This window comes from Pollachius pollachius (genome assembly GCF_949987615.1).
Source record: "Pollachius pollachius genome assembly, chromosome: 11".
NCBI lineage: Eukaryota > Metazoa > Chordata > Actinopteri > Gadiformes > Gadidae > Pollachius > Pollachius pollachius.
In genome coordinates, this window is record NC_136944.1 from 11,292,855 (window position 1) to 11,306,000 (window position 13,146).

The window sequence follows — 13,146 nt, forward strand, 5'->3', positions numbered from 1 at the left end:
CAGTCAGAGAGGAGGAGAAAGAGTAGAGCGGAGCACATAGAAACACAGTAGAGAGAGTGGGAGAGAGAGAAAGTCAGCAACCGATGCAACATATGATCAGCACATGGGAATGTTGTAATTCTGCATTCATGACCGAGACAGACCAAAATAATCAAACCGGAGAGGGTAGGTGAAGGGAGGGGGGGGGGGATAAGGGAGACTGTGTAAGATAGAAAGAGAGCGAGAGAGAAGAAAGGAAGGAAAGAGAGCTTTAGGGAAAAGTGAGAAACAGAGAAGAATAAAGAGAGAGTGGGAGAGTTGCAGGAAGAGCGAGCAAGCGACTGGGAGAGATAAAGGGGAAGTAAAAAAAACGGAAAAAGAGAGAGAGAGAGAGCGAGAGAGAGAGAGGCAGAGAAAGAGAGAGAAGTGGGAGATCCAAACAGCAGACGCTGCATGTGGATGTCTGGGGAGTAATTTGGATATGGAGGGGGACAAATTCTCAGGTAAGGAGGAATTAATCCGGAAATTCAAGCCAGGAACTCAATGTTGCGCTCCTGTCCTAAATCAGGAACAATGACCAGCTTTTCAGGCTGCTTTTACGCTTTGACAATTGTGCTTTCCCATTCGAGCCGGGGTTCACTTTTTTTCCTTTCCAACTGGGACATTTTCCACTCGCTCATCTGTCCTGTCTGCTGACTGGATGTTTTTTTTTGGGGGGGAGGTTGTTGAGGCTGAGGACTTTGTGTATTGAGTGGGGCTACAAGTGTTATCTTATCAGCTTCTGTTAGTCCTGTCATTTTCTTCTCTCTTTATTTAAACCTCTTAATCATGCATCTGTCCAAATGTTGCTTTGTCTGTCATTATTCTCTTTCTCTGTCTCTCAGTCTGTCTTCCTTTGTCCCCTGTTCTCTGTCTCATTCTTTGTCTGCCTTTGAGACTGATTATCTGTCTGTCTCACTATATATCTGCCTCTGGTTGTCTCTCTTTGTTCCCTGTTTGACTCTCTTAGTCTGTCTCAGTCTCTTTGTCACTGTCTTTTTCTCACTATTAATGTATCTCACCATCTGGCACTCTGTTTATCTCTCTCTGTCTGTATCCCTGTCTCTCCTTCCCAAACTCTGTACTCGTGGACACTCTGTCATCCATCAGCACATTCAGTAGATTAGTTTATCACTCAAAAACTAATTCTCAAATTCAGCCCAGAGATTACCCCAAAATGGTTCTCGTTCTTTGTTAATTTCTTCCCCCCTTCCCTTTCTCTGCCTGTTCATCTTTGGTTGTGTGAAAACAGGAAGGAGCTGTGTTTGAACAGTGTCACTCTTGTCCTCCTAATAACCTCTGATCCTTTCGAGCCATCAGGGCAGTGTGTTTTCGGCAGGACCTTGACACACTGCCACACTGGCATTCTGAGACCATAGAGTAAGGGTCGGCAACCTTTTAGTGGAAGATCCATACGAAATTTCATTACTGGAAATTGTTCTTAGAACAGAGTTAAAAGAGCAAGAGTTTACGTAGTTATTGTTCAACCTTTTTGAGGAAGATATTCATTCATTGGGATTTGTGCGAATTCACATGACGATTTAGGCTGGAAAGAATATTCATATTCAATTTCATAGCATTTCATTATCTACTCAGATTGTAGATCCTGATTTTTTGCTAATCTATTTACAATCTATTTTCACTCTTCATGTTCAGACCAACACAATAAATGAAAGAACAGCGAATGGCTGTTTCGCCATAAGTTCCTGATGCCTGCCATACAGCGTCCATCATGTATGGCCCTCCTAGGCCGTACGACCCTGTGGTGCTGTGAAGTCCACTTGCTGCAAATTCAATTAGATAATTATACTATGCATGAATTGGAAACAATTATGGTGTTTTACTGGTGCTGATTTGTGTTTGATCTTTAGCACCCACATGGCACATGAGGTTGTTAGTGCACTGCGTTCGGAATCTAAAAGTTCTTCACAGCAGGGGGTTTTCTTATCCGATAAAAAACAGTTAGAACGAAACAGACTTAAACTGCCTTTATTTCCTTCCTCTTGCTTTTATTTATGAGAAGCACATTGTAATGCCACTGTATTGAAGGCTATACTTGCCCTTATCTAGAGCTAGTTTACCAGTACAACGTTTAAAACTGAGCAAAGTCGATGCCAACAGACGGTTACAATGTCAATCAATAGTAAAGTATGTGATATGATGGTTGATTCTTTTATATTCAGTAAAACTTTAATTTTCCGCCATGTTCATGCGCGTCACTAGTAAAAAATACGTCACCAATTGGGCAACTCTATTATCAAAATCTGGCCCCAGTTGCCGAACGGAAGTATAATCATCAGAGCATCATGAGGTGTCGTTCACGAGAATTTTCCAATGTTACGAAAATGTTTTCCCCATAATTCCCAGCGATCTGAACACGCCATTAGTCTGTAGTAGGTTAGATAATTGACACTTGTATAGAAGGGTCAATGAGGTCAGTCTTTAGGTAAGATCATTGACACTCAAATGGAAGTTCTCTCTCTCTCTTTCCCTCCTCTCTCTCTCTCTCTCTCTCTCCCTCCTCTCCCTCTCCCTCTCTCTCTCTCTCTCTCTCCCTCCTCTCCCTCTCTCTCTCTCTCTCCCTCCTCTCCCTCTCTCTCTCTCTCTCTCTCTCTCTCTGAGCATATCCAGCTGTGCCTTGATAACTGATCCCTCTCACCATGTGAACCAGTTGTGACGCCCGCAACAGTTTCAGTGATTCTGAATGGATTGCGAAACAGGATTTTTTCAAACCCCATTCATGACAGTCACAGTGAGGTCAGCTGACGGTCTTTAATGGTAGCCAATGTGATACACACTGACTCCTGCCTCTGTCTCATGACTCATGGAACAGTGGTCCCTAGCAGGCCAAACCCCCCAGCTACTCCCCTGTGAATACATGGGAATAGAATGAAAGCACTTAGTCATGTTGCTGATGAAGATTGGTGCCAAATGTGTGCCTCGGTGTGTGCGTCATTCCAGTGTCCACCACAAGATGGGAGCGCTGAGTTGAAGACTTTGTGGAAGAAGTTGCCCCAGTCCCCTTCGAATCACTTCTCAGCTGCGTCTGCTTAGACAAGGCCCGATTCCAGAGTCTGTTTTTTCTATTTCAAATTCGCCATTCCTATCCCGTTCATGCTTACAGAGAGAGAGAGAGAGAGACAGAGAGAGAGAGAGAGAGAGAGAGAGAGAGAGAGAGAGAGAGAGAGAGAGAGAGAGAGAGAGAGAGAGAGAGAGAGAGAGAGAGAGAGAGAGAGAGAGAGAGAGAGAGAGAGAGAGACAGCTGCTCCTCATATCTATCATCCCATTCCTTTGCCATATGTTAGTGGATGCACATACTCTCAAGCAAGAGCACAGCATGTGTGTTTGTGTGTGTCACATCCTGCCCCCATGATTCGAATTCTATCACACAGTTATTCAAGGACACTCAAGTCTCATACGCACACACACCCCCACAGACACATAGTTTCACAGTTGAGGCTTGAGGTCCGTGTTGATGTATACTCAACCGCACACATATTCCCCACAACGGGTCTACTGATCAGCAGTCTTGACATCCAGGTTTACAGCTGTGGTGGCAGCAGCTATGCTGAACTGCTGCAATAGCTATCTTTAATCAACCACCTGTTGAATACACAGAACTGCACACACACACACACACACACACACACACACACACACACACACACACACACACACACACACACACACACACACACACACATAGCTGCTACCACCACATTATTTAAAGTAGTCCAGTATTTCATTCTGGCTGTCTCTTTGTGCTTGATTGGACCATGCTTGAAGTATTGTCTCATTTCATTGCTGATTTCATCATGTTAGTCCTACAATAAGAAGTTTTGGTGTTTAGCGCTTAGTCTTTAGCACTTTATTGTCCAACATAGGCAAAAAGTAAAATGAGTAGTAAATGTGAAATGAAATCTTAATGAATCGTAATCATCAAATGTATGAACACGTGTGTGTGTGTGTGTGTGTGTGTGTGTGCGTGCGTGCGTGCGTGTGTGTGTTTGCATGGGCTTGTGTATTTGTGTTTGTGCATAGCGTCAGAAGTACGGTTGTTTGTTGTGTGCAACTAGGATGTCAGGAGGAGGTTGGGTTTCCTGTGCAGTGGGACCCTGCCAAACTCTACCACAGACAAAAGGACTTAACATCCCGAGCTGACGTCAGTCTGACAAGTGTGTGTGACACTCACACCACTCAGCTTAGCCATTTCCCATCATATGTATTCTTTGAATGATGACTCAATGTATGATGAGTATGCTGCTCATGTCATGATGTTAATAATGTAACTTCCCATTGGAGCATCAGTAGGGACTTGGCTGGATGACAGAAAGCTATTTAACTGCCAATTAATAAACTCTACAATCCAAATGGATTATTGATTTTTGATTCTTGATTCACGTGGATTCTATAATTGACAGAATATCTGGATTCATAAGGATTCTAGAATTCACAAGGAGTCATAGGGATTCTAGAATTCATAGAGATTCTATAATTAACAGGAGTTCTGTCAGCAACATAGAGCAGAGTTGGGTGGGTGGTTGGGTCATGTGTGTGTTGGTGCCTGTGTGACAGGGATGAGAGGAATGTCAGACACATTTGGTGGAAGAAAAGGAGAGTGTGTATGTCTGTGGGTTGGAGGATGTTTCTTGTCCCAGACCCTCCAGAGTGGGATTCTCCATCGAGCCCTATCTGTTTCCAGCTCAAGTTACACCACACCAACTTACTGGGGACAGTTACTACATAAACTGGCACGCTTAGGCTTTATGTTAACAATGCTGACCCCTGGTGGTCGCAATGACACATTGTTAGATGTTGTGAAATTGATGCAGTAGCTTTGCTTTACCTGACAAAAATATAGTATATTATATATACATAAACATTATATATACAGTGTAGTATACAATAGTAGTATACAGTGTTTATACTACTATTTTAGTATATAGAGATGTGTTTATAAATTATCATTTTGCTTTGTGTTGCGTGTTAGCATGCATGCCCATGTGTGTAGGAGAGAGAGAGAGAGAGAGAGAGAGAGAGAGAGAGAGAGAGAGAGAGAGAGAGAGAGAGAGAGAGAGAGAGAGAGAGAGAGAGAGAGAGAGAGAGAGAGAGAGAGAGAGAGAGAGAGAGAGAGAGAGAGAGAGAGAGAGAGAGAGAGAGAGAGAGAGAGAGCTAGAGAGAGAGAGAGAGCCCTTTACCTGAAAGGTTAGGTTTAGATTCCTGAAACACCTTGTTAAAACGGAAACAGGACGACACTACATAGCTCTTCACAAAGAGTCTACACGTACTACACAGAGAAACTTTTCACTTGTCTTGTAACATTCTCTTCACCTTTTTTCTGTTCCCGACTTCAGTTCATCATTCTGTCCCTCACCTTTCTCCGAGGTGAAGCCATGTCTCTTGCTTTCCACTTTTAAGGAGTTATGTGCCTTTTGAGATGAAAAGGTCCTACTAGTCATGCATCCACACACACACACATACACACACACACACACACACCTACAAACACACACACACACACACACACACACACACACACACACACACACACACACAAATCAGTCACATGGTCATTAAGTAATTAGGACTCCCTATTTATTGACGTATGCCTCTGGACCGAGAGTGGATGTTTCTCTGCTCCCAGGATCTCTGAGCCTGCCGTGGCCTAATGCCTACCATATTAGTCCATAATGCAACGTTTCCCTGGTGTTGTTCATCGTAGATTCAACGAAGCAGTCCATTCTGTCAGAGAGATCAGCTGTCACACACGGCTTGTGAACGGCTTGGGTTCACATACGGCATAGCCAATGTGTGTATTTTAGTTTTCCGAGTGCATGTACGTATACATTCGCATGAGTGTGTTTGTGCTTATGCTTCTGCGTGTTCATGTGCATATTCCTATGCTTTTAAAAGCCTAAACCCAGGGGTAAATGATACAGACGTGGCTAGGGGGACACACATACTCACTCTTAGAAAGATCTACAACAGCATGTTGTAGATCTTTTTGTCACCGCAGGCACACAGTGCCACAGACCAGACTGCGTGCTGCCTGGTGCCGGTGAGCATGTAGGCATGTGTGTCGGAGTGGGTGTCTACGAGTTTATTGAATCCTCAGTATAGCCTGTCAGAAGTAAAGGATTTCAACTGTGGAGAGGAAGGCAGGGAAAGAGGGAAAATCAGCCAAAGGGGGGGGGCAGAGAGAGAGAGAGGCAGAGTGAGAGAGGGAGAAGGGTGGAGGGCGGACGCTGCTCATTTGAAGATCTGGAAGTGAAGAGAGAAGACGTTTCTGTGTTTTGGGAGACAAGGGGAGGAAGAGATAGAGAAAGAGAGAGAGTGTGGGGAGGGAGGGCTCAGATTAGTGAGCCGCTACAATTCTTTTCTTTTAGGGGGCGGTTGTTTTTCTCCCTCTACTTCGCACTGCAGGGGCTCCTAATTTGGGGTTTGTTTAAAGGAGTACAACGTCAGACCAAGACTTTGCCTTGCTGGGGAAAGGGATCCCTTCTCCCTATCTCTCTCTCCTACGCAAACCAACACACCCATACACACACATACCCCCAAACACATTGAAAAACACACACAAACACACCCACTAACTCGCTTCCCAAAATGTCTGATTCCTCTGTCAACGCTCATTTGGAAGGAATCATATCCGACTTCGAAGGTTAGTTTATTTTCCTTGTTCTCTCTCTCTCTCTCTCTCTCTCTCTCTCTCTCTCTCTGTCTTTCTCTCTCACTGTACTTCACTCCTTTTCTATTTTTTCTCTTCTTGTTGCTGTCTTTCTGTTGAGCAGAAGTTTCCCCTCTGCAGCAAGGACAATGCCTGATAGGAACTGATCAGTGTTGGCATGATGAGGCACCTTAGTGAGGGTTTTGTTGACGTCTGTGGTAGAGCAGTGGTGTTACGAGAAGAGTCCCCAGAATGTTGCCATTTTCGTTCCATTTCAAACTTTACCATTGCACATTCTGCGGTTGTGAGTGTGTGAGTGTGTGTGGCTGTGACATAAGACATTTTAAATCTTAGTCTTAGGAAAACTGCACTGTGTATGATTATTTTCTAATGTATGTGTGGGCGTGTGCATGACTGTCTGTGTGCCTGTGGCTGTGATCCTACAGCTGCAAGGAGAACAACTGGACCCCCCCGAACACACACACACGCAAACTTCTTTCACACCATCTCACTTTCTTTTTGTTTTCTTTCCCCTACTCACTTATTTTTTGACATGTTATGCTAACAACTCACAACAGTTGTGTGTGTGTGTGTGTGTGTGTGTTAGTGTGTGTGTGTGTGTGTGTGTGTGTGTGTGTGTGTGTGTGTGTGTGTGTGTGTGTGTGTGTGCGTGTGTGTGTGTGTTTTTGTGTGATCAGACAGCTTTGTGTTACCTGAACAAATGTGACAACTTCCCCCTGAGTTTGTGATCTCCACCTGTGCTGGCCTCTACATGTTCTCTAAATATGGGATGGCAAAATTATTGATGACCACTATTGTAATCCAATACATTCAATTCAATTCAATTTTATTTGTATGGCCCTTAATCACCATTACAGTCCCAAAGGGCTTAACAGGCCAAATATTTATGACACCCCCTGACCCAAACCCCCACAAGGGCAAGAAAAAACTGACCATCCCTTCCAGGGATGTTCAGGAGTGCAATTGGTCCCATAATTTACATACAGGTAAATACAGGCAAAACATATTAAATTGATGATGGGGTGCTGGCCGGTTAACCATGAGGAGAGTCCAGGCATCCAGTCGCAGTCAACGCAACACGCTAGAACAGACATAATATTGTTATTCATGGTTGACATGGTTGTGTATTGTGTGTGCATTAAGAATGAGGGATGGATGGAGAAGGGGAAAGAACAGCAAAAAGAGAAGAGATAGAGAGAAAGACATAGAGCACGGAGGGGAGAAAGCCCCAAGGCTTGATGACCAGGCTGTGATCTCACTCTGACAAACTCTGACCAGATAGCTCCCAGCTGCAAACCCAGCATATTGCACAGCAGAAAGACCTGACTCCATAGCATCCCATACAGTCATGAGTTTAACAACCCCTTGATAAAATACTTATCTCTCATATAGAAACTCTTGCTTTGTTGAGTAGGGGAAACAAATGCGGTACAATCCAGATTCTGTGACACACACTAGATTAGCAGTCAAATATAATACATTTAAACGGTTTTCTATCTCTCAATACAATGATAAAACACTCATGTTGTAGTCTCTCAATACATTCATGTTGTTTTTTTATTAATAAATACTGGAATTTTGTGTTATTTTTACCCGTAGTTTATAAAAGACTCATAATATCTTTGTAATATAATATGATACAATAAAATTTTCTCTCTCCCTTGCCTACGTCTCTTTGCTACCTCTCCCTCTTACTGTGTGTCCTGAAGAGATTTGAAGCACATTTGCAGGGACGGAGCTGTGAGACGAAATTCCAAAGACAAAGTCAATTTCTTTGGTGGCTTAAATGATACAGTGACACGAAAAGGCATAAAAGCATTCATTCCTGATATGTGTTTAATCTTGGAGTTAGACATTGTGTAACTGTATTGAGAAGCAGATTAGGGAGGTGTGTTATGGTGTGTTCCTGAAATCTCGGACGCCAGCCTTCCGAGTCGGAACTCGGGAAATCTCCCTGCTTTCTTATGGCATTTCTCGGAGGCACGCCTACTTTTTGTCTTCATCTCTCGGAATTCTGAGAGTAGACCGAGAGCAGTGATGACACTCTCAACAAAATGGCTGCGCCCGTGAAGAGATTTATTTTCTTTGCATTTGTACCATGTTGGTATTATTAATGTAGATTTTAAATGCTCTTACCCGCTTGATGACATTGCTACTTTATTCCGGTCACCAATTTATGCATTGCACGATCTTGCTGCGCGTGTGATACAATGTAAAGTTGTGTTGTTTGTTTTCGGGCTGGTTTGCTAAAGAGGCTAATGTAGCTAACAATAATCAACGACTAGCCAATTTCATGACACAATCACAAAGACGAACGGGAACGCTATAAATGCTCCGAGACCAGAAATTACGTCTAAAGTGCAACTCGGAAGGCTGGCATCCAAGGATTCAGGAACACAGCATTATATCTGGGAATCGACAGTGTTGGACTGTACCAATGAGTTTTCCAGGTGCTGTTTGTATATGGGGAGAGACAGTGTTGTACTGTACCATGGGGAGTATATCTGGTGTGGGTTATATCTGTGTACAGTGCTGTACTGTGCCAAAGATTTTTCTTGGTGTTGGTTATATGTACAGTGTATGACAAATTTCACTTGGATAGAAACAGTTAATATTGATACTCTAACCCAAAATGTAATGAATCATAATTTTTCTTTCGGTAGATTGAGAGATGAGATTTTAAACAAATCTGTTTGGCATACATATTTTTGACCACAAGAACATCCTGTAAATATGGAACCAAATGATTGAATGGAAACAGGATGTTTTAATTTTTATTTAATGTCAAAGATCCTTTGACCTCAATTAGACTGAAGCCTGACGTGTTTTACTGGATTGGCTGTCATTGGGCAGCAACAGAGCTGTTTTTTTCCATTAAAAATTATCGTTAAGCAAACTGGCAATTAGCTAGCGGTTTTCTGTTTTTCTGGAGTGCCTTTGAAACTTGTGTTCCAAAGCCAATTGCGCCTTCACGGACTCTAAAGTTGTTTATTCTTAGTGTACACTTACAACTTTAGCTACATTGTTAAGGAATGACCATATACATCCAGCTATTCTATAAACCTCACCTTGTTGAACAGCCTGCAGGCCTCAAGGCTTATATACTGGGAATTTATACATTAGAGAATGTGGAATGTGCGGTTGTCAGTGTGTGTGTGTGCGTGTTTGTCTGGCTGTCTCTGTGAGTGTGTATATATGAAATAAGTTATTGTAATGTTACCAGAGGGAAAACCAGCGGCAGCCCCACTGGAACACCTAATTTGTTAGCATAAGGAATGATCTTCTACACTAGCTAGCATAGATCTCACCCTGGTAGCAAAGGTAACAAAGGTAAGCGCTGTTAGCACTCTTAGCAAGCTCAAGGCTCTTTCTCTCTGAGTCGGTAGAGAACACACCAGTCTTTGTGAATGTGTTGCTTCTCCAAGCTGGGGTTGATTCTCCCTGTTGGACGCATGAAGTGTGAATCCTGGAGCTCAGATGACGCCCACGTCCGCATGAAGTCCCCAAGACTTATCTCCTCCGGGCTATCCTGGCATGTCTTATCCTAAAGCCTGGGATGAAAGATTTCCTTTATGTAGCACCACCAACAGGGTCGCTGTGTTCGAAGAATTAGGATCAACACAGCTGAGATAGCTCACATGATGGAAAAAATAGGTCACCTCATACGAAATCGCAAAACACTCTTTGTAACACAAGCTGTTAAAACATGATGCATAGACTCTTCCTACCTACAGTATATAATGACATGCACACACTGCCTCGCTACCAGTATAGGTTACCAAGCAACAAACTCTTGTCCGGAGTAGCAGATTGTCTGACTACATCAGGGTTGTTGGTTCCGTCCATGGTAACCAACTCCACGGCAACTTACTCCGTGACAACAACTTCCCAACAGCAACTGAGGAGCTGGTTGTCGCTTAGCATTTCGTCATTTGGTGTGTTTGTGTGTGTGTTTTAATCATTAGGCAAGACCGTTGGGTGGGCATTTTTGGGTGGGAAACCTGCAGTTAGCAATCGCATGCTTAACATGAGGACTCAAGTCACCTTTGTTGTACTGCATTCAAATTTTGCACTGTGAAATAACTAAAGGCAGGGAGAGAGAGGGGGGGGAAAGAGGGAGAGGGACCTGGTGGCAGCAGGGGTAGAGAGTTGAGAGATAAGAGGAGGGATGTGAAGTGAAAAGGAGGTTTTGGCTGACGTTGTGTTTACATTGGTCTTTATTATGCTTATCCATAGCTGATTGGGAAGCCTGGGATTGTTCAGGATGCTAGAGAGTCCTGCTGGATCAAGCTTTGAAATACAAATTCAAACCACTGTCCTTGACTGTCTCTCTTCCCATCACATCCTCTGTCTCTTTGTTTCATTTGAATTGAATGAGTGTGCAACTGCTGTGTAACGGCTGCGTGAGCAGTAATGTGACATGCTGAGGAAGTGTTGGTTAGATCGCTGTTGCTTGACAACTCCCCTTCTTTCTGAACTAGCATATTGAGAACAACTGGCAAGCATACCTTCCCTCTGGAGGAGGATCTATTCAGGCCTCTCAGCCTGGAAGAGAACTGCAATGATGGACAACAGAATAAGGACAAATGTAGGAAAGAAGACCACAGAAGGACACTGTCCTATTCACTTTCATTGTTTGTCACAAGAATTGTGGATGGATTACATGGTGGCTTTAAATCACATAACAGGCCTACATAAGATAGAATTTTCCTGATGAACAAAAAGAAAAACAGTGAATTAATTTAAATTTCTTCAAGCATGTGGACAAATAAATCTTAACTGATGCAGAAATATTTACAGTAAATATAATAATTGGTATAGTGGGGCTGTTGGCTGTTAGGTCCCCCATGTCCTCAGCCTACCTGTAGGTATCCTTTTTCCTTTCAACGTTTGTATTCAAAGAGCACAGATACAGAATAACAAGAGATAAACATCATGTCAGATGACCCTTTGCCTTTTTTGTCTCCCCACCCCTCAAATCCCTACACCCCCTCCCACCAACATTCACACACACACACACACACACAGACACACACACCAAAAAAATGACAAAAATATATATATATATACAGTGGGGCAAAAAAGTATTTAGTCAGCCACCAATTGTGCAAGTTCTCCCACTTAAAAAATGAGAGAGGCCTGTAATTTTCATCATAGGTATACCTCTATGAGAGAGAAAATGAAAAAAAAAAAATCTAGAAAATCACATTGTCTGATTTTTAAAGAATTTATTTGCCACATTTTTGCCAATTATATTTTACACATTTTAAACATCTCTGATCATATCTGTAGTGGTGTTCGAATTCTCAGTGGTAAATTTAATTCACTATATTTGAGTGAACATATGATGTTCCCTACATGTTACTCCCGTATACCACAATGCAATGCGGTCGTGTTTTTCCGGAGGAGAAGAAGAAGCTGAATAACCGCGAAAATGTATGCATTTAATGATGGAGTCACCGGCTTTCATTTAGAAATGTCAACAATTTATTTGGGATTTAACATAGAAAATGTTACTGTGGCGAGCAGCACGGTAAGGACGAGACGGGAGCCCAGGTTGAACCAATTATGCAGTTCCGTGCCCCATACACTGCACGACTATGGACTGCCTTTATTAACAACCAACCACAAACATGGAAACCAGCGCACCCAGTAAACGAACACGTGGCGGCAACGATGCACACAACATGTCAACACTCGACAACACACAACTAATTAACTACCCCAACCCATTAACCCCACTCAACCCAACAACCACACTGTCCCCGAAAGGGTCCTAACCCCAAGAATAAATTAACCCCCCAGAATCCCTTGCTCAACTGAATGAGCGCCTACACCTGTGGTCGCCACATTACATTCAAAATTAATTTAAAAAAAAACTTGATCAAGGAAATGTAACACTCAACATCAATACAACCTCCAGCTTTCCTCGTTGGTGCCCGGTTTGTTTACATGATGTGGGCGCATCTGTCTGCGTCACACAAATACCCGGCGCATTTACTGACGCAAATGACGTTTAGAAATGTTCAGCGTAGTGTCCGAATTCTCATTTGTTCGCTCCCTATATAGTGCACTATATCATAAACACTATATAGGGAATAGTGAGTGAGTGAATAGGGAACGATTTGTAACGCAGCTTTTGACTTTGCGTCTTCGTCTTTGCGTTTTTTTCTGTTACTTTTTCTGGTTTATTTTTTCTCACGTCGCGCCCCCCCTGAGGAACTCTGGCGCCCCCCAGGGGAGGCGCGCCTCACAGTTTGAAAACCACTGCTCTAGACCCTAGAGTATCTGTGGTATAAAGGCTGAGACGAATTTCAATTATAAATATGTACAATCCATAACGTTAGCTCTCTGCTCATAGCTCAGCGGGCTAGAATACCTCCTAGAATCATTGCTTGTTGGCCGGAAACGAAAAGGGGGGCTGTTACGTTTGGTTGTAG

At 43.1% G+C, this 13,146-nt stretch overlaps 1 protein-coding gene across 3 annotated transcripts in view; it reads left to right on the top strand.

Moving 5' to 3' along the window:
• Window positions 1-13,146, top strand: part of septin9a (septin 9a) — a 72,224-nt gene that overhangs the window by 15,550 nt on the left and 43,528 nt on the right. Inside the window, exon 1 of one of the 3 annotated variants that reach the window (XM_079746068.1) lies at window positions 211-482. The exons of the other annotated variants lie outside the window; for them this stretch is intronic. Coding sequence (XP_079602194.1) covers window positions 461-482 — 22 coding nt within the window. The 5' untranslated portion in view covers window positions 211-460. Of the gene's footprint in view, window positions 1-210; window positions 483-13,146 lie in introns of those variants that run through there. 3 annotated transcript variants of the gene reach the window in all.